The sequence below is a fragment of the Pleurodeles waltl genome, unplaced genomic scaffold (assembly GCF_031143425.1).
Source record: "Pleurodeles waltl isolate 20211129_DDA unplaced genomic scaffold, aPleWal1.hap1.20221129 scaffold_69, whole genome shotgun sequence".
NCBI lineage: Eukaryota > Metazoa > Chordata > Amphibia > Caudata > Salamandridae > Pleurodeles > Pleurodeles waltl.
In genome coordinates this window covers 2,523,934-2,546,350 of record NW_027150390.1, presented here as the reverse complement: position 1 = coordinate 2,546,350, position 22,417 = coordinate 2,523,934, and the positions used below count along the sequence as shown (strand labels likewise).

Sequence of the window (22,417 nt, the reverse complement as noted above, 5' to 3'; positions counted from 1 at the left end):
AAGATAACTCTGTTTTATATTTTTTATTGATTTAATGTCTATCAAGTATTGTATTTAAAGATAGTCTGTTTACAAGTGGGCCTCTTTGGAGTTCCAAATCGTGAAATAAAATAAATTGAAATTGAAATTCAATCTAAAAGTACGCTCAAACATCACACTTTTTGTCACTTTTTGCCACAATCAAATGTTTACCTAATACAAGAATTGAACTAGGCAACCATTTTTCTGCAGCATGCTTTTCCAATACCCTCACCACTATTACCATATCAATGAAACCACCACCACCATTACGTCACCAGAACTACACCACCATCAATCTTATGAATATCACACCTCCAATACCAAATACTAGAAACAAAAATCATTAATAGCAATACCACAAACAAAACCACCACCAATACCGCCCTGACCACTATCACTAATACCTCCAACATTGATAACACCAGCACTATTGGAACCACACCACCAAAACCAATTCCAATCACCATCGAAATATCTGACAACAGTATTGTTACCACCAGTATCACCACCACAAAGATAAACAATACCAAATATCAACTATAGCACCAATAGCACTAATACTGTCACCAATTTCACTACCGATAACACCAGGACCATTTTCTCAATGACCAATACCACTAATATCATCACTACCAAGACCACAGATTTCACCATAATTGCCATCACTACCATTAATACCACACAACCACCAATACATCAACAGCATCAAGCCCACCACTACTGCCACCTACTCCTATGCAATATCACCATAACTTGCTCTTACAGTTAATATGTAAAAGGCACATAGATTTGGTTCACCGGATATACTGTGGGACTTGCAGGTTATTATCTTGCTCAGGTAGAGGCCATTGTACGTCTTCTCTTTTGTTCCTTCTTCACAGCAATTTTGCACCCTATTCACAAAATAATAGGTTTACATCTCTGTATAAATGCACCTTTGCATGTTTCTCTATTTGCAAACATTCCTAGATGTATACCTAGAAAGTTGCCCCAGTCGCCAGTTTTCAGGCGCTTTTCTGGGAATATCATGTAACGTTTTGAGAAAGCTCCTATTCAGTACAAAATATCGGGTTATAAGTATTGGGAGACAGAAATTTCAGAAATACTATGAATTATGTAATATTTTTTAAATTATATGATTCATCTTTATTTTGTAAATTATGTAATACTGATTTATTTTTGTTATATGTTTTTTGTGGGCTGCTAGGTTTTAAGTGGTTTAAGGTGGGAAGTTAGGTAATAATAATTAAGAATTCATTAGTCATTCACAATTTAATGCATGTTTAATTATGTAATTTGTGGAACACTTCTTTATTTTACTTATATTTTAGTTATGGGCTGCTAAGTTTGTAGGCATCTGGGGTGGGAAATTAATTAGGTAATAGTTTATTACCAATTTATTATTGTGAATTAATTATTTAGTTGATTTTAATTGTGTAAAATATGAACTACTGATTTATTTTACCTATTTTTTGGTTCAGGAATGCTAGATTCTGTCTTAGGGAACCTTGGTTGCTAGTCTTAAGCACTGACTAGTCCAGACCACATGAGGAGATCTCAGAGCACTTTTTCATAGTATATCTTGTTAAGTGTAGATGTTCGCCTTTCTTTGGGAAGGCCTGCAGAGTCACTTAAGAGAAAGAACATTATGCAGCCTAGATTCAACAGGCTACAATGGCACAGTTCTACATTTTGTACTTAGAAAAAGGCCAAGAAAATCATATATGTTTAGGATTTAATGCTAATGTGTTGTAAAACAGCTTAAACCTCTTTCACAAACCCTTTTCTGGAAAAGTAAAGATATGAAGGATAGCAGGACATTGTAGCCACATGGGCTGTCATTTTTTGAGTTTAAAACAGAGTCTGTGCCTTTAAGAACCCAGGGACCACCAGTATCCCATTATGCCCAGCAGATGGAAGTTTATTCAGTTCTTTTTTCCGGCTCCTGCTGATAGGATCCTGAAGCATTGAGCTCTGCCATTTAGATTTTTTCTCATAAAAATGTTCCTGTAGATTTTAGTGACAACCTTTCAAGTTTCATCTCTCCCTGACTTTCTCTGCCTTTTTCTGACAGAAAAGTAAGGAATTTTGTCAAATCAAAATACCATTCTTATTTGACAAGTGCCCTGCATGTGGGAGGAAGAAGTCCAAATTAGTCCCTCACAAGGTCTGTATCATCTGCTTTTCAGTAACTCGTGTTCCTATTGCCTGTCATCACTTGCAGGAGCTTTTTGTGATGTACCCTAAGAAACAGGGAGAAGATTTGCTTCCATGGCACTGAGGAAAGGCAGCGACAGCAAGCACAGCCTGAAGGTGGGACCTCAGAGTGAGGCGGAGGTCAGTCTTCCACCAGGGCTCTTCCATCTACCTCAGATGGACGTTCGAAGTGAAAAAAGAGGATTTCAGCATCAGTTCCTGTCGACATTGAGAGGTTCAACATTGAGATGAGGTTCAGCTCCTACCGGTTCACCGTCAAGGTCTGGATCAACGTGGAAGAAGAGACCTTGCTCAACATCGAAACAACACCAGTCGACAAAATATACACCATTGACTAGCAGACTGTGATCGGTGTCGAGGAGTGTGTTAACAATGAGGAGTGGATCAATGTTGAGGCACTGACGGAGGTCAACATCTAGGGGCAGGTCGGTGTAGGAGATTGATGTAAAGGATTTTTTCGACGTTGAGGACACATAATGAGACAAGGAAGAACGGAAGATGCATTTATTCATCCTCAGATTCTCAATATTTGAGAATATACTTTCCTTATCCCATTATACTATGCTACTACGATCTTTGTTTCCATCGCCTCTGCCTATGCCGCCTTCACCACCACCACCACTAACACCTCCAGCGCCCATTCCACTGGCGCTAGTTCCACCACCTGTGGAGGCTCCTTTGCCAAGACATAGATTGCGTTCCCGAACGCTCCATCGCTCTCACTATCACGGACTCAATAGTTATAGGAGCTTATCACCATCTTTGAGGCACTCTCACCAGCGCCATTGTTCTCACCGATCATGGTCAAGGTCTAGGTCCTAAACACGAACTCACCAACATTGTCCGATTTGCCACCACCTCGTATCTCTCCAGTAGATGACATTACCACCTTCCAGGAGGTCCTGGTACGAGGAGCTGCTAAACTTAACTTACAGATGTCGGTTCGTACACCTTCAACATCTGTAATATTTGAGATGCTACACCAAAGGTCAGCATCAAGACCACTACTGCCGCTGGTGCCTGGCCTCTTAGAGCCAGCCTTGGATCTGTTTTTGACTACAGTCTCGGTTAAGACTTCTCCTTCAAGGTTGCAGACAAAATATTGGCTTAGTTAACAAGATCCTCTCTTCTTCCGCTCTCATCCTCCTCCAGACTCAGTGGTCATCTTAGTGACTTAAAAGTACCACACCGCTAACCCTTCTTCAATGGTTACCTCTGGATAAGGAGAGAAAAAAACGGGACTTTTCAGGCTCAAAGTTTATAGCACTGCCGCAACAACCCTGAACACAGCTAGCATAGCTGCCCCCCTCAGCAGATATGACAGAGCTCTGTGGGACTCTATCCAGCATTTTGCAGAGCATCTTCCCAGAGACAAACTGGAAGACTTTCTGGAAATGGTTAATGAGGGCTTATCAGTGCAGCAGGGGATTCTTCTGTGTTGGCGGCACATGAATACTGCCATGGAGTAGTGCTAAGGAGACATACTCGGCTCTGTTTAACGTCTCTCAAGCCGGAGTCTCCACCAAGGATCCAAAATCTTCCATTCTCAGGCTCGCCCGTCTTCGGAAGCCACACTGATGATGAGATGACGTGCATGAAAACTGAGATAGAAACCTTTAAAGCTGTGGGTCTAGAAAGGCCAAAAGAACAAAGGAAATCCTTTAGACCATAAAAATGGCGTTTTTACCCTCAGAGGGTTCAAACCTCTCAATGGTATCAAGGTCGACAGCAGCAGCAACACCAAAGACCTTACCAACCACAACAAAAGCAGACTAGAGGAAGATCCACCCAAAAGCCTGCTCAAGGGGGTAAACAGGCAACTTGATATAAATTGGAATCCCCTCTTCCCCCTCTTCTGTCACCCACTCCGGTAGGGGGAATCAACTCTCATTTTCCAGCAGAGTGGCAAAAAATCATGCAAGATGCCTGGGTTCTGAATACTGTGCAAAATGAGTCTCAGGTGTACAAGCTCCCACCATCCATACCTCCAAGACCATCCAACTACAATCTGATGTTACTTAAGTCGGAAGTCAACATCCTCCTACAAAAACACGTGATGGATGCTGGTCCTCCCTGGCAACAGGCATTTATTCCAGATATTTTCTGGTTGAAAAGAAAGACAAGAATAAATACATACCCATTCTTGACCTAAAAGTAGCCAACAAATGGATTTGGTGAGAAATGCTGGGGTTACATCAGATCTATCCCCAGTTACAACAGGTAGATTGTCTCTGCTCCATAGACCTTCAAGATGCATACTTTAATGTACCAATTGCCAAGAAACTTTGCAAAGTCCTGAGGTTTGTAGTGGGACACAATCACTATCAGTACTAAGTACTTCCATTTGGCTCAAGTCAGCACCCAGAACATTCTCGAAGTGCATGGCAGTTGTAGCTACTCACCTCAGAAAGCATTAATCTTCGCATATCCTTACCTAGACGATTGGCTTATCAAGATGTCCACTTCTTAGGAAGCCTAGCTTCATTGCAACTGGACCTGCAATCTCCTTTGACAGCTAGGGCTTCGAATCAACCACAGAAAGTCAACATCTGCCCCGTTCAGACTTTACATTACTTGGGAGCTTCCATCTACACTGTTCAGGCAAGAGTGTGTCCTTCGGAGGAGAGACGGTTATCCATCTGTTTAAAGTGTCACTCTCTCATGAAAGTCTCTCTTCCAACAGTGCCTTTGGCGTTCCTCCAAGAATGTAGACCCCACATCTTGCCAGTAATATGTTATTCTTCCATATTTACTACATTTGGCAAAATATGGCTTGCAGTTCTCTTCAATAAAAGATCACTTGACAGCCCTTACTGCCTACGGAAAATGTCCTTCACAAACCTTTCATTTCAAAATCCCCAAGATCAAGGATTTCCAAGAAGGGTTGAAGAAGGGTTACCTTCTTATTAGGTGTCTTTTACCTCCATGGGAGCTCAACATAGTCCTTTCATTACTCATGCATGAACCTTTCGAATCCATTCTGAGTCATCCCTGCAACATCTCTCTTGGAAAACCACTTTCCACGTCGCAATCACATCAGCTGCTAGGGTTAGCGAGATCCAAGCATTATGTTCTCACAAAACCATACACACAGTCTTTTGCTCCAGTAAATTTGTCATAAGGACTCACCCGAAAGGCTCCTGAAGGTTATTTTGGGTTTCTATGTCAATCCGACTATTTGAATACTGACATTCTTTCAGCATCCTTCTATCCCTTCATTCTCCAGATTAAGGAGGGTACTGAAGTTTCATCTAGATTATACACGGGTCATACGCAGAGTGGACCAATTGTTTATGAACTGTGGCTTGGTCCGTACCGATTTAGTCACTTCCAAACATTCCATCTCATGATGGATAGTGTTCTGCATCATGTTATACTATCAAAAAGCTAACAAGACCTTTTTAGCTAAACCAAAGGCACATTCTACTAGAGGTAAAGCGGCTACTTCTGCATTAATGCGAAATGTCCCTATAGCTGACATTTGCAAGGCAGCTGCATGGAGATCTGTTCGCATGTTCACCTTGCATTTCTGCTTGGACGTGGATGCCCAAACAGATGCTCAAGTAGGACAGGCTTTCCTCAAAAATGTATTTGCTTAATGGGCTAAGACTACTCCTTCTTCTGCCTTTTTCACTGCTCTTGGTGGAGATGGGCTTGCTACATCATTCAGTGCTTATGACTATCAATGGAGATCTCTTAAGAGAGAAGGAACGGTTTCTTAGATGTAGTCTCAGTTCTCTCTTAGGGGAATCTCCATTGAAGTCATAAGCAATCCTCCTGCCTCCTTGGTAAAGAGGACAGAAGCAGTTATGGGACCCAATAATCAGTCATGTACTGCATCAAAAAGAACTGAAGCAACTGCCATCTGCTGGGCATGATGGGATACTGGTGGTCCCTGGGTTCTAAAAGGCACAGATTCTTTAAAACAGATTCTTTTGTTGAAACACACAGAATGACAGCCTATGGGGCCACACTGTTGCGCTATCCTTCATCTCTATACTTTTCCAAAAAAGGGTTTGTGAAAGAGATTTAAGCGGTTTTACACAACATTAGAGTTGAATCATAAACATATATGATTTTCTTGGCCTTTTTTTAAGTACTGTACAAAGATTTGGGCTATTGTAGCCTGTTTCATATAGGCTGCATAATATTCTTGTGTCTTATGTGACTTTGGAAACCTTCCTGTCGAAAGACCAACATCTACACTTAAGAAGATATAATATGAAAAAGTGCTCCGAGATCCCTGCACATGGACGGGACTATTCAGTACTTATGACATGGATAATCCCCTAGGTGAGACTGGGACTATTGGTGAGAAACCATTCCTTTGTAATGGTATATGGTGGCAAGATAATTAAGTAATACATAATTAACTATTAATTAATATTGTAAATTAATAATTTCATTGTTTTTTAAGTATCTAAATGATTAAATTGTTAGTTACTTTTATTATTTTTTGTTGTGGACTGCTAGGTTTGTATGGGTGTAAGGTGGAAAGTTAATCAACTAATAATTAATTAACAATTAATTTATTGTTAAATATTTGATTGATATTAAAAATGTAAATTATGGAATATATATTTTTAGTCATATTTTAGATGTGAGCTGCTAAGTTCCTAGGAGTATAAAGTGGGAAGTTAATTAATTAATAATTAAATAACACATATTTATTAATTGATCATTATTGGAGAGTAATTATGTAAATTGATTATGTTTTTATTTTTTAACACACACACACACACACATATATATATATATATACTTTTTCATGTTAATTCATAATTTTATAATTTAGGTGCTTAATTTCTTTTCTACATTCACAGGGTTACTCATATATGTAATAATGTGTTTTAAATGAAGTACTTTCACTATGCTTATTTAGACTGCAGTAGGAATAGTAAAATTAACCCCTCTGAAGTCCAACACTTTCCCTACTGTTGCACAGACTGGACTGGGAATAATACATTTTACCCCTCCAAAGTATAATAAAAGTGTTTATTTTACATTATATTAATTAACTTACTATTCTCTTTTTTACCATGAAATATATATGTGTGTGTGCTTGTGTGTGTGCAATATTAGAAAAAATTATATGTACAATAAATATGTTTATTATGTTACACTACATGAGGATTAAAACATTTATGTTGTAATTTTTGGATGATATTAGTGTCAATGATTTTTTGAGGATATATTGGTACTTATCATTATAAGCATAGGAGCACGTTCATGCCCACAATCATACATAATTTGTGAGCTTTCCAAAAACTCAAAGACAAGCCACATCCTGGAACATCTACTTTCCACCCAATAGGAGGGATTTATGAGTACAGATTTCTCCACATTTGTGGGTATATTTATAAAACCATATATGCCAGCCGGAAATCCCTTTGTGAATTCTGAATTCACCTGTGTGACCAGGGCCCATAATTTTTCTATGCCTCAAAACGTGTGTTGGGAGAAAATAAATAAGTGTAAAGAGAGTGGTCTGTTATTGACGTTGGCACCAAAGGTAAAGTGGTGTCATCAAATTTCATTTAAAGGAGTACAGCAGTTGGGACTCAATCTAACATTTTAAGATCCCCGTCCATGCATCCAGCAGAATGCAGGAGTTGCAAGATCAGAACTAGGTGCTCAAGTCAGGGGACTCTCTGGAGTCTGTGTGATGCAAGTCTCACCCATCAGTAACACCCTATGGGGCTACTCTAGCTGGGCTCTAAAATTCAAATACCTAGTATTGTCCATGCCTCCTGAGTTGTTACTCACAGGAAAAAATGGTGATGTAATAGAGTGTGTGTGTGAGTGTGATATGCATGAGTAATCGTACACACAAATCAGTTATGAGAAGTTCATTAGAGCTTGATATTCTGATATCACATGTTGAAGGGATCAGCTGGGTCCTGAAGAAAGCCGGGAGAACCTTTGGGCCAAAAGTAACTGGCGAAACATCTTGACAGAGGGATGTGGAAGTCAATAATCTCTCTCTGTACATTCCACTGGGGGCTAGAGCACACCCTAGTGATATTAGATATACTGGCTGTAGGACTCAATGATGGAGCATCCCACATGTCAATATGAGTGAGAGTCCTTTTAAAACATAGGACCATTTCCTAAGGTATAGATTGCATAAAAACTTTCAGAAAAGGTTTATTACATGGCAAACCTCCCACAGGAAGAAACACATCTATCTTATTGTCTGCCAATTGACAGGAGTAACTTCACCAAAGATGGTGCTAGTTTAGTAAATTCATCAACAGTGGCAGATCCACAACATATTTGATGTAGTGAATACCTTGAAAGGTCACACTAGAAAAAGTGTTGGACTTTAACAATATGGTTACTTTTATATTTCTAACATGCAAGGTTACCACCAATAGCAAGATCAAGAAACAAGATATGTGGCACCAACTATGGAATGAATCCCCAGTTCTGGGGTATATTACCATTCCTTGCATCAGGTGAGGAAATGTCAACCATTCCCACACTAGCATTTGTTAATTTCTGATAAAGATTCTCCTGGCGCATTGTCTTATGAGAATTCTCCCACCGAATCTGTAAGATTGCCTCTACATGTACACGCTTTGTGATAAGTAGATAGATTGACCTACACCATGTGTGCAGCTTGAATTACATAAAGGATTTTAATACAATTGGGACAGGGCATTTACTTGGCTTGATCATCAACATGCATTATGACATAACGTGTCTCCATGAAAGGTTTAGCCACTCAGCGAATTCATTATTTTTCATTGCAGGGCATCCACTGAATCCCACAACTGCCCTCAGCCATTCCATCTATACCGTGACTGCTGGTATGGTTTTTGGACATCACTTCTTGACTGAAGATAAAGTCTTCCAAAAGCTAAATGAAGCAATCGTTGCTGTGATCAATTTCAATGGCACACCCTGGGGCAGAGTAAGTTATCTTTGCTCCTCTTAGCAGAAAGGTACTAGTAAGAGAATGTTCTGACCTACGCCCTAGGGCAGTAGTTCTTAACCTTTTCACTTGTGTGGACCCCAAGTGAATCATTTGTGGAAGTAGGGGGCCCTGTCATAAGCAATTTTATGATTTTAACAATAAATGTAGAACAACATAAAAAGTGCTACATCACTACAAACAGAATTGGGAATTCAATATGTATTTAATTTAAATGTATTAATTTAAATGTATCAAAAGTAAATTAAAATCCTTCTTTAAAGATGAATTTTAAAATATCTCCCTTAGGCAATATTGTTATATTTTCTTATTATGTATCAAATGTTACAACAAGTCATGGCTAAAAATGATTTCAATTATTTAAATTATTTAAAAAATAAACTTACATTTATTTTCAAATTTAAAGAGGTTATTCAAATGTGTTATCAGAAAAATAATGTGTTTGAATTTATAATCTTGTAAATATTAACTTTAATTTAAATATATATTAGCATAAATTAAAATAAATGAAAACATTTTAACATGATTTCCAATGGGGTTCTAATTTAAGACATTAGGCTTCATCACGAGGCTGGTGGACCGACCGCCAGCCTGCTGTCCCCATGGAGAGGAGACCGCCGCAGAGCCTTTTAAGATGTTTCCACTGGGCTGACCGCCAAAAACCTCTGAAATCAGAGGTTTTCACCAGTCATCACAGCAAAAACAGTGCACGTAGAGCCGAGGTCAATGCTGTCGCACAGAAGGGGCCTCTGGTGCCCTTGGAATGCGCACTGTCTGCACAGCAGACAGTACACCTTCCTAGGGTGCTGGGCAGGGGGCTCCTGCACTGCCCATGATGTGCTTGTCGGCAGTGCAGGGGCCTCCCTGTGGTCCCCAGCACTGGGTTTCTGCCAGCTGTTTCATGGCAGGGTCCCCGCCATGAAAAGGCTGGCGGAAACTGGACTCGAGAACGGTGTGGTGGCGCTGAACTCAGCGCTGCTGTGGCTGACCACAATTCCAACCTCCATCAGCCCATCTGGAACCATGTTCCTGGTGGGGATGGTAGCCGGACTGCCGGGGATCATAATGTGGTGGTTTGACTGCATGGAGTGCGGTGGTCTGACCACCACCGCGGCACTGGCAGTCCTCTGACCGCCAATGTCGTAATGAGGGCTACTGCCTCCATTATTTTCTATGGTTGGGTTTTCCAATATTAGTGGTTGGCCGTCTGTGGTACTGGACTTACTACAGGTCTGAGGTGGAGTATATTTATTACTGTTTTGGGTCCCTTATGGCTTTAGAAATGTTAGAAGTGCAGTTTGAAAAGAGGAAAGTGCTTACTCTTTTTCTGTGTGGGTGACATTCCCTTCCAAGCCCCTCCTTAGTCCTCCATAATCTTGTCCTATTTAGTAGTAAATATTCTCCATTTTCTAGCCACTCTGCATGGTCCCTCCCATATTTACTACTAAGGAGAAAATGTACATGTGTGGAGAGTTCCACAAAGAAAAGATAGGGGAAGTGGAGATTTCCACTCATAGATTTGTGAATGCATTATGTAGTTAGTTAGTACTATTGTAGTACTACTTTAGGTACTACAACATGCAGTTTGTAAGTTAGGCACGTACGAATTAAGGGTTGGAACTAATTAGATGAATTTAGAGATTGGCATATGCAGAAAGAGAGGTCAGTTTTGAAAAGCAAGTTAACAAAAAAAAGAGAGAAAAACAAGGAACAGAGGAGATATCACTTCCTTTTCACTCTAGTGCTTAAAGTGACATCAGATGCTATCTCGACTACAAATACACTTATGGTGGAACCCCCCATGATGCACCTAATAAAATGTATAAGCAGAGTTTGATTGTTTTGTTAAACAGATGTCAAGCTTTCACACAAGCAGTGTTGCATACTGCACAATTGGGTTCGCTCCTCTGTGGGAGCATAGGATCCATCATTGCTCACATTGACTTTAAAGTGGATAGTCTTGTGTTTATCTTTTTGAGAAGTAGCTGAACATCTAAGTCTTTCTTGAAGCCACTTATGCTGAAGCCGATCCGGAGAAATCTATCCTAACACTGTCCTACAACTCATGCAATAACCCTAAGGAAAATTGCCTATGAATATGTCCTTTCAATATTATTATGACCATTTATACAACATTAGAAACAGATTGTAATGGGAAGGGGACCCCTGGATTTGGGTGGTAGCACTACCAAGTGTGGGAAACTTAGTCTGATCCTGCGCTCTGTGACAACTGTTGGCCTAACCCTTCTGGCTAGATATCAGCACCTGATAAAGGTAAAGGTGATTTGTGACAGCCATTTGTGTGACATCTTAGAATTCACAGGGAAACTGTGGTGGAACAGATCTTACCACTTTCACTCACTTAGATATGTCTCTCACATGCAAAGACAAACAGAAGCAGGAATAGGTTCAATATTTTTTATTGAATCAACTGCATTCTACATAAAAAGTCGTATTGGATTATAAGGATGATAAAACACAATAAAAGCAAGGCAGTGACAAGGAAAGGGAAACACAGGAAAAGTCTCACTATAAGGATTCTATAAAGCATACCTGCAGTTCTAACATTCTATGCAAGAGTGTGGCAATGTAAGCTCTGATCTGCCCATAAGGCCCCCAGGAAGGGACTCATCTCCCACACCTGTATTTATAGATAAGGAAGAGGTCTATTTGTCCGGTAAGAGTCCTCCTGAATGGAGGCTGGAAAGATGTCAGATTTTAGCAGAAGTTGCAAAAACAAAGCTCAGCATGCAATGGCTACACAATGGAATCCCTTCTAACGTAAAGGGGGCACTGAGGTGTTTTATAATAAAACATCAGGTGTTCTCAGAAACTGCCCTGACGTGACAACAAGAATATTTCTGTGTATAGTTGTTAGGGACTTGATGTACGCTTTGCGCCAGCAATGACGAATAAGCTGATCGTATTCAGTGAAGATGTCATGCAAGAAAAAGAATAACAATTCTGCACAAAAGGGTAACTGATAAAAACTTCTCCACTAAAATGAAGCTAAAATAATAATGTGCTGTGTGTCTAGGTAAAAAGGCACAAGCTGCAGGCCTAAGCTAAAATAAAGCTAAAATAATGTACTCATGTACATTTAGACAACCTCACAACAAGTCCTGGCCATTTCACATCCACTTGTCACATATGTGTCAGTATGGAAAAGCATCTGCCTGTTCACCTGCCAGCTACTACTTCAGATCTTTAGCATGGTCTGTAGCCTCTTGAGAAAGCCACATTAGTGGCATGAATTTGTAAATTGCTGGGTTTTCTTCATGTATCACAGTCCAGGGTGGGGTTGCCTGTGTATTTTTAACTCTGTTTATTTCTTTGAGTCCAGTTGTTGTTGATGATACATAACATTGGGTCTTTTCTCTACAGTTGTATGATGCCATCCCAAGTCTAATGAACCATCTTCCAGGACCTCACCAAAAGGTCTTTGAGCATTTGCAATTTCTGCGGAGTCATATAGAGCAAGAGATCAGGAATCACCGGGAAAACCTGTCAGTGGAACCCCAAGATTTTATGGATTACTACCTGGTCCAGATGTCCAAGGTCTGTGCCTAACTCTCCTTTTCCAATAGCATAACTGTTTCTTTCTAAAAGCTGGCATTGGTAAAAACAGAAATTGTACTTTAAAGCCGACACGTTATAACTTTAAATAAAACTCTGAAGTTAAAAAAATGCAATTGATAGTCATCCCAGTGAAAACCTGTGCCCTGTATTAGATTTGCTAATTGAAGATTTTATTGTAAAATATTCCAGGAGATGTGAGCAATCTATATGCACTACTCATAATTTCAGTCTTTTATTTGGGGGTGAAAGCTGGATTCCAAGATGGACACTCCAGGCTGAGCTCTGAAGTCCTGGAATCATAATCAGTGTAAACCCCTTCTTTCCCTGAGCCATCCCTCCCTAAAACTCTGTGTTCTGAAACAGCTGATTCCTCCAGCAGCCCATCACTCACAAGGACCACGATTTGACCATCCAGGAGATTCTCTTTGGGTTCTCACAGCTGAACACTAACTCCCTCGGACTACCAATTCAGAGGGACATGGTGACAATGGGACTCCTGCACAGCTGCTACATTGTAGAGAAAGCAAGGTGAGTGGACCCATGTGAGACCCTGGTAGACTCTTATCCTACGGTGGCCTCCCTGTATTGTGGTCGGCCTCCCCCAATAAGTGGACTCCATGGAGAGTAGGGACTGAGGGCATGCCCATGCGGCTGAACTTCTGGGCTGGGCTGACTGCCTACAGGTACAAGGATATCTACTGAGGATCATCGGCCATGCTTCATAACAAGGCCCCTTAATAATGGGACGGACTGTTTTGCAACAAGGCTGACTGTCTACAGAAACAAGACTATCTGTTCACCAATTGAGGATTGACCATCATGCTTTGTAACAAGGCCTCTGCCAATGAAATAAGGCTGACTGTTTACAAAACCACCTAGATCCTGTATACCGCTCTCCTCCATCTTCCGTTATCACAGTTTATTGGTACATGAACTGAAAATGTGTACTTAGCACTAGGCATTAGTATTGGACTTAGCATTGTACCGAGCATTGGGCCTAATGCTGTGTGGCAGACTGTAACTGGTACAGTTCTATTTCAACCAGGACGTCTTCATCTTTCTTTGCTCATACAAGCAGCATGTCTCTTCACCAAAATACATTTCTTTACAGGGCACTGTGCAGCCATCCCATGCCTTTGCATGGTCCAGCACAGAGCCCACTACTCAACCCTGATGGGCCCATCCTAAACTAACAGCCACTGTCAGCTTTGTCAGTTCCTTTCTCCTGCCAGTAATGTTGTAAATTCCTTTTGAAGTGGCCTTTGTTTATGTGACTGTTGCTTTTTCACACTACACCAGCAGCTTACATGATATCTGAACTCACAAAGATCTTTGCAACCGTCTGTCATTCCTTCTTTCATTATTTCTTTACTTATTTCTACTTTTTGTCTTTCCTCCTTTCTTTGTTTCTGTCTTTCTGATTTTGCTTCTTTCTTTCCTACTCTCCTCTTTCCTTCTTTGCTCTTTTATTCTTGTTTTCATTTTTTCCATTCCTCTTCTTTTCTTTATTTCTTTTATTCTTTCCTTCCTTCTCTCCTCTTTCCTTCGTGCTGCCCTCTTTCTCTTTCTTTGGTCTCCTATTTCTTTCTTGTCTTTCTCTTTTTTCTTCCGTCTTCCCCTTTATTGCTTTCGTTAATTAATTTTTTCTATCTTGACTTCATCTTTTCTTTTTTTATTGCCTTTCTGTTTATTTCATTCTTTCTTTCCTTCTTTCTCAAAGGCAAGAGGCTGGCAGCCAATACCAAACCGATTGGCTTTTTTATATCTGTGTTAGTCAAGACCTTTCTTTCTTACTTTCTTTCTCACTTCTTAAATTCCTTCTTTTTTCTGTTTCTATCTTGGCTCCCTTTTTCTTTTCTTCTTTCCTTTTTTATTTGGGCCTTCCTCTTTATCTTTTCTTGCCTTCCTCTTTTTTTCTTTTTTGCCTTTCTCTTTCTTTCTTTCTTTCTTTCTTTCTTTCTTTCTTTCTTTCTTTCTTTCTTTCTTGCCTTCAACTTTGTTTGTTTCTTTCTTTTATTCCTTGACTTCTTTCTCAAATGTAAGAGGCTGGCAGCCAATTCCTGACTGATTGGCTTTTTTAAGTCTTTGTTAGCAAAGACATTTCAATTTTACTAAAATTATGCATATAACATGGTTATTTATATGGGTTTTTAGTATCCATTACTCTGTGATTGAGTGTTTCACATTTCTCTTCTGTAGGAAAGAACCCTCTTTTTGGCATGTTACCTCCAATTTCTGCCTGTCAGTGTGTTTAACTGTGTCACTAGGATCCTGCTAACCAGGACCCTAGTGCTTAAGCTCTCTCTCGTCTACATTTTGTCACTACATACTGGTAACCCAGTATTTCATCCCAAATTGGCATACTGGTCACCCCTTATAAGTCCCTAATATATGGTACTTAGGTCCCAGGCCAATAGGGTTCCAGGGGATCCCTATGGGCTGCAGCATTACTTGTGCCACCCATAGGTAGTCCATGCAAAGGCTTCCACAGGACTGCCATAGCAGTCTGTGTGAAATGGTGCATGTACCATTTCACAGCCATTTACACAGCACCAGGTCACTTATACCCATATACCAGGCCTTCCAACCCTGAAGGCTGGGTGCAGAGTACCTATCTGTGAGGCCACCCCTGCACTAGCAGAGATGCCCCCACATCATCAGGCCCATTTTCCTGGACTTCGTGAGTACAAGGACACCGCTTTATGCGTGCACTGGACATAGGTCGATACCTATGCCCAGCTTCACAATGGTAACTCCGAATATGGCCATGTAAGGTGCCTAACATCTCAGAATTATACCTCAATGCTGATTCTAGCATTGGTTGTATGATTCCATGCACTCTGGGGGCTCCACAGTGGACCACCAGTACTGACATATCAGCCTTCTGAGGTTTTCCATGCAGCTCCAGCTGCTGCCAACCCACAGACAGGTTTCTGCGTTCCTGTTGCTCAAGCAACTCGTGCCCAGGAAGGCAGAACAAAGCATTTCCTTTGGGAGAGGGGTGTTACACCCTCTCCCTTTGGAAATAGGTGTTACAGGCATGGGGGGTAGCCTCCCAGAGCCTCTGGAAATGCTTTGAAGGGCACACATGGTGCCCTCCTTGCATAATCCAGTCTATACCATTTTGAGGACCCCCGTCCCTGCTCTGGCGTGAAACTGGACAAAGGAAAGTGGATTGACCACTCCCCTGTCCATCACCACCCCAGGGGTGGTGCTTAGAGCTCCTCAGGAGTGTTACTGGTTTCTGACATCTTGTTTTCCGGATGGTCCGAGAATTCTGGGAGCATCTGAGTGGCCAGTGCCAGCAGGTGACATCAGAGACCCCTCCTGATAGGTGCTTACCTGGTTAGGTGACCAATCCCCCTCTCACGGCTATTTAGGGTCTCTCATCTGGGTGTTTCTTCAGATTCGGATTGCAAGACTCCAGAAGGAATCCTCTGCATCCTTTACTTCATATTCTACCGACGGATCAACTGTTGACTGCTCCAGGAACTCTACAAAACTGCAACAAAGAAGCTAAGATGACTTCTGCAACATTGTATCTTCAGCTCCTGCTAGCAACTGCAACAGTTTCCAGGTCCTGCATCCTCCTAGGACTGCCTGTCTTCAGCCTGCACCAGGAGAATCAAATGAATCTCCAGTAGAGTGATGGAGTCACTTCCCTGCTTCAACAGGCACCTCTCTGCAGCGACGAATGATGCCTTGGGTCCCTTCTCCAGACGACAGGCGTGAATCCTGCAACACGTGTGGTGGACTAAAGTGACTCTGGCAGTCCCCACCTCCAGCTGTCCAATTTCGGTGGAGGTAAGAGCTTGCCTCCCCCCCGCAAGACAGTACCCCTGTGCCCTGCGTGACTTGCAGTTGCCAAGGCTTGTGTGTGACCTTTCAAGAAGTTATTTGTGCACAGCACAGCTTAGGGCCCCAGCACGCCATCCTGCGATGCACAGCTTCCTGAGTGATTCTCCGGCGGCCTGGGAATCCTTTGTGTTGTGCTGCGTGGGCCTTCATTTGCACCTTTTTGTCCCCATGCTGTGGCACTCCTGTGCACGCTGCCTGATCTTCTGAGGGTTCTGTGAGTTGCTGAGAGCCCCCTCTGTCTCCCCATCCTGAGTAGAGGTGACCAGGTCCCTCCTGGTCCAGGGCAGTGCCATTTTCTGCTAACCATGGGCATTGTGTCTACCAAGGCTTGTTGGTGGACTCCTGCGATGCAAACCAGACTGCATTCATCCATCCGGCGTGGGTCATCTTCTGCACCAAACAGGAACCCACATCTGTCTTCTTTGGTGCAATACTGACTTTGTCTTCTCACTGGTGGTTCTTCTTTTGCACCTTTATCTGGGTTAGCAGGGGCTCCTGTTCTCCCTGGACTCTTCAGTGCTTCTTGGAGTTGGTCCCCTTCTTCCACAGATCTTCAGGTCCATCGTTGCTGTCTTGCAGTCTTTTCAGGTTCTTGCACTGTCTTCTATCACGATTTCTACTGTGTTTTAGGAAACTTAGGATGTTTTACTCCTGCTTTCCTGGGATTTGGGTTGGGGTATTTTACTTACCTTTCGTGTTTTTTTTACACTCCCAGCGACCCTCTACACACTACCCTTGCCTAGGTGGGAATCCGACTTTCGTGTTCCACTATTTTAATATATGGTTTGTGTTCCCCCTATGCCCATTGCAACCTATTGCGATTTTCACTGTTTGCACTATTTTCTGACTGTTTACTTACCTGTTTTTGGTTACTAGTGTATGTATTGTGTAATTTACTTACCTCCTAAGGGAGTACAGTCTTCAATGTATTTTGGCCTTGTGTTACTAAAATGAAGTACCTTTATTTTTTGTGACACTGAGTATTGTTTTTCATGTGTGTGAGTACTGTGTGACTGCAGTGGTACTTCAAGGCTTTGCATGTCTCCTAGTTCAGCCTTGGCTGCTCTGCCTACAGCTACCTCTAGGCAGCCTGGCTTCTAGACACTGACTACATTTCACTAATAAGGGATAACTGGACCTGGTATAAGGTGTCAGTACGGACTGACAGCAGTGGACACTGACTTGTCTCTGTCCTCACACATGACGCAAGCTGGTGCTGTTTGAGTGTACCCCTTTAAACCTTCCCCTTTCTGGTTACTGGTTTGCCTCCACATGGCTTCTATCCCAGTGCTTGAGCCTTTCATGGTGGATGGCCCACCCCCAGGACTGGCTGCTAAATGGAAAGACTGGGTAGAGCGTTTGGAGACCTAATTTGCAGCAATAGCTCTTGATGATGAATGGCGACGTTTCATGCTCCTGCACTTGGCAGGTGCAGCACTACACAAGCTAGGAATGTCCGTGGTTGAAGGTGGCCCACCCTACACCTACACTTCATTGAAACAGGCGCTGTCTGCATAATTTGCGCCACAGGCAAAACCAGATTATGAAAGATTCCAGCTCCACAAAACTCGACCAGATGAGTCTGTGGATGCGTTTTACACCCACTTGAGGGACTTAGCCAGCACCTTGCCAGATGCCGCTGATGAGATTCAAGCGCAGCTTATCCAGGGGAGCTTCTCTGTTAAACTTCAAGAGAATATGCTACAGGTCCCGGGAATGCCAATGGTTGACGTGCTAACAATGAGTCAATCCAAGGAACTCTCAAAAGTGCGGGCAGCACACATGGAAGCAGCTCTACAAAGACAGGTCAAGACTGAACAGGTCAACCCAGTGTCTGCTGCCAATACAGACAAGAAAAAGACATGCACAAAGCTCAACCCCAGGATTTGTTAATCTGTGGAGAGCCATTTCCCCATCGAGGACCAAGCCCTGTACAAGGAAATAGGTGCTCCGCATGTAACAAACTAAACCATTTTGCAAAAGTCTGCAAATCATTTGCTTACAAGAGAGGACAGAAACAAAAGACAATTCATGAGATGCAAACTCCATAGAGCCCTGAAGATTAAGAGTACATGGATGACGATGACACAGAGGGCACTATTCATGTCATTCATGCCCTACAGCTGAGTGGCTATTCAAAAAAGAGGACCACAATGCCAAATCACCATTGCGGGCCATCAACTCCCCGCACTGATTGACAAAGGGGAGTCCATCAACATCCTGGCGCAAGAGGTCTTGAAGACGTTGCCTATTCAAATAGTGTTGCGCCTCACGTCAACTCAAGTTTTCACATATGGCTCTTCGACCCCACTTTCTCTGGTTGGCATGTTTACGAGAGAAATTCAACATGAATCCCAGTCCACCTGGGCAAAAGACTACGTGACCAAAGATGGATCTGGAATGTTGCTGACCTGCCAGATGGCTGAACGTCTACAGGTGGTTGCTTTTGCCTTTAGCGTCCATCGTGGAATTGTTGACGAACTGGTGGAAGAATTTGCACCACTATTCAAGGGCATCGGCTGCCTCAAGGACCACCCTATACACCTTCACATAGACAAGTCCATCTAGCCAGTGGCCCTTAAACATGGGAGGGTAGCATTCCATCTACGGCCCAAGGTTGAAGCTGGAGCAAGCCAACATCATTGAAAAGGTGGAGGGCCCCACATTCTGGGTGTCGCTGATCATGGTGACCCATGAGCCAAAGCAGCCAGGGGAGGTCAGAATCTGTGTTGACTAGCGCATACCAAACCTCGCCATTCGCAGGGAGTGACACCTGACATCCGCAGTTCACAACATTGTGGCCAAACTCAGTGGGCCGAAGTGGTTTTCCAAAATGGACCTTCGGGCAGGCTATCACCAACTCATGCTTGCACCGGAGTCCAGAGCAATCACAACCTTATCCACCCACCTGGATCTCCATCAATACAAACAACTCAGTTTCGGAATTTCCAGTACTGTGGAAGTCTTTGAAGGCACTATTCAAGGAGTCCTAGCTGGCCTAGAAGGAGTCATCAACATTAGTGCCGATATTTTGGTTCATGCGCCCACGTTGGAAGAACATCTAGGATGCCTGAGAGCCACCTGCCAAAGACTGAATGATAATGGCCTAATGCTCCACAAAGAAAAATGTGTTTTTATGCAGAGGGAGATTGCGTTCTTCGGATACATGTTCTCCGAAGAGGGGGTCATGCTGGACCCAGTGAAGGAGCGCGATATCCAGGCACCCCTGCCCTCACCAATGTCACTGGGGTGCACAGTTTCCTGGGGATGTTTACGTACTGCGGGCAATTCATCCCAAAACTCACCACTCTTACAGCCCCCCTACAAGAACTACAAAAACTACCAGTCTATGGAGTTGGAGGCCGGTGAAAGAGCAGGCATTCCAGGCGATCAAGAAGGCACTGTCTGCCGAGACCACCGTAGCTTATTTCAACCCCAGTCGTGAATCAGAATTATCCGTGGATGCCAGTCCTGTTGGCCTCGGGCACTGCTGTCTGAGAGACAGGAAAATGGATAATGGGCTTCTGTGGCCTTTGCGAGCAGGGCTCTGACAAAGACCGAACAACGATATTCCCACTTTAAAAAGGAAGCCATTACAGTGCACTGGGGTTGCCGTCATTTTCACAGGACTTATATGGCCAGCCATTTACAGTATACACTGATCACAAACCCCTCATTCCCCTTTTCACAGGATTCTCCTCCAAACCACATTTCAAGATTGAGAAGTAGATCCTTCAACTACAAGATTACAATTTTTCAGTGGTCTATCAGCCAGGATCACACAATCCGACGGACTATCTTTCCTGACACACCTGACCTGCCACTTAGGAAGAAGTGTCAGAGGGCAAATAGATGGAGGAATACATTTGTTTGGTGGTGGAACGTTCTCAACCACTTCCTATCTCCCTTGATGACATTACACAAGCCATAGCCAAGGATGACTGCCATCAGCTGGTCATCTCAGCAGTCACCTCAGGAAACTGGAGCTCATTAAACAAGAACATGGTCAATCGCACGGAAGATGCCAGAGAGACGCTCAGCCCTCTACACCATGTCCATCTCGAGCTAGCCATATCCCCGAATGATGCCTAATGAAAGGTCCGAGACTTGTCATCCCAAAGAAACTACAGCAGGGGGTGGTTGATCTTGCACACATTGCTCACCAAGGAATTGTCAGGACCAAGTCCAGACTGCGATCCAAGGTGTAGTTTCCCCACCTAGACAAACTCGTAGAATGCACGGTGAGACACTGTTTAATGTGCCAGGGCAGCTGCTTCCTCTGAGGAGTCCTCATAGATTATAACGGAAGTGATTCCCCGATATCCATTGCACAGAGCTTTGCCGATTCTGGGAGCTTACCGGATGGGCGACAATTGTTGGTTGTCATTGATGACTGTATCCAGAAGTCAAAATCATGGAGATAACACTATCCCTTGCCTGGAAAAGGTAATGGCCACTCATGGCCTCATCCGAGAGCTTCGGACTGACAACTGGCCTCCTTTCTCCAGCCAAGAGATGTCAGAGTATCTTCGATCGTGGGGTACCCACCATTTGAAGATCACTCCCTGATGGCCCCAGGCCAATGATGAAGCAGAACGCTTCATGCATACTCCGAACAAGATTCTCTAAATTGCCCTTGCGAATAACCAAAACATAGAATGTGCGTTATACTCATTTCTGAGGGAATACAGATTACCACCCCATGCCACAACCAAAATGAGCCACTCTGCTCTTTGCATGCAACACGGCATGAGGGACTCCATTCCTTATAGAGAGTTTTCCTCACCGCATTGGAGTCAGGCTGAAGAGGCCCTACATCAATGTCAAGCCAAGAATGATGTTTCAAGAGTGAGGTGAGCCAGAAGGTGGCTCCTCCAAGTGGGGAGTAGAGTGTTTGTGCGCAATCGGCACCTAGGAGGAAAGTTTTCATTACTGTTTGAAGTTCACCCCTGGACAGTGACTGTGATAAAGGGGCCTATGATCACCACCAATGACAGGGTGATACGGTTACGAGGAACATATCATTTTTCAAGTTATATTGTGCCCCTGACGAGGGCCCGCAAGCAGATGCAACATGTGCCACAGCTAAGGGAGAGGATGGAGAAAATGCCATAGTGCAGCCGGATAATTTACTCCACCAAGAGGTACCCCAAGGGATAGTGCCTGCTCCCCAACCACAAGGACCATCACCGGTGACCATGCCCTTCAGGGCTGAGGCCATTTTGGGAGCTGACCTGCAAGAGAATGGGATGTCCACGTATGTTCCAGCCTCCAGAGAAAATCCAGAGGTGTCATGAGATGCCCCAGAATGGAGCGGGACCTGAAGATTCCACCTAAGACCATGTGCTTTGAAGTCCTCTTGACTAAGTGACTATGTGGTGGACTAGACAAGTTCACAAGTATCAAGCATTGTTTTTTTGCATTTTGTTGATTTTTCTTTCTCTCTCTCTCTTTTTTCTCTTTCTCATTATATGCATATATGTATGCCTAATCATCTGAAAGTTTGTGTCACGTTTGTTTTGTTTGAGACCGCAGTAAAGGAGGAATGTTATGTTGTTGAAGGATCGTCCCATGTCCTGACGATGCGCGGGGGTGTTTTGCTAGGGAACACCGCACTGAGGAAGGGAATGGAGCGGGCTGGGAAAAGTAATAAAGAGCTGCGTACCGGTTTTGGCACTAGGAAGAAAGTAACGCAATTCGAACCGGTGTGTCATCTGCTATTTGTGCCTACCTGGGGGCCAACATATCCTAGGGGTGGGACACTGGTGGAGCCAGTGCCCACCTGTAAATGTCCTGGCCCCACCT

General features: G+C 43.0%; 1 protein-coding gene across 1 annotated transcript in view; it reads left to right on the top strand.

Moving 5' to 3' along the window:
• LOC138279164 (cytochrome P450 2J5-like) overlaps nt 1-22,417 on the top strand; it is a 117,018-nt gene that overhangs the window by 68,546 nt on the left and 26,055 nt on the right. The window contains exons 4-5 of the mRNA XM_069219385.1: nt 8,994-9,154; nt 12,560-12,733. Coding sequence (XP_069075486.1) covers nt 8,994-9,154; nt 12,560-12,733 — 335 coding nt within the window. The remainder of the gene's footprint in view (nt 1-8,993; nt 9,155-12,559; nt 12,734-22,417) is intronic.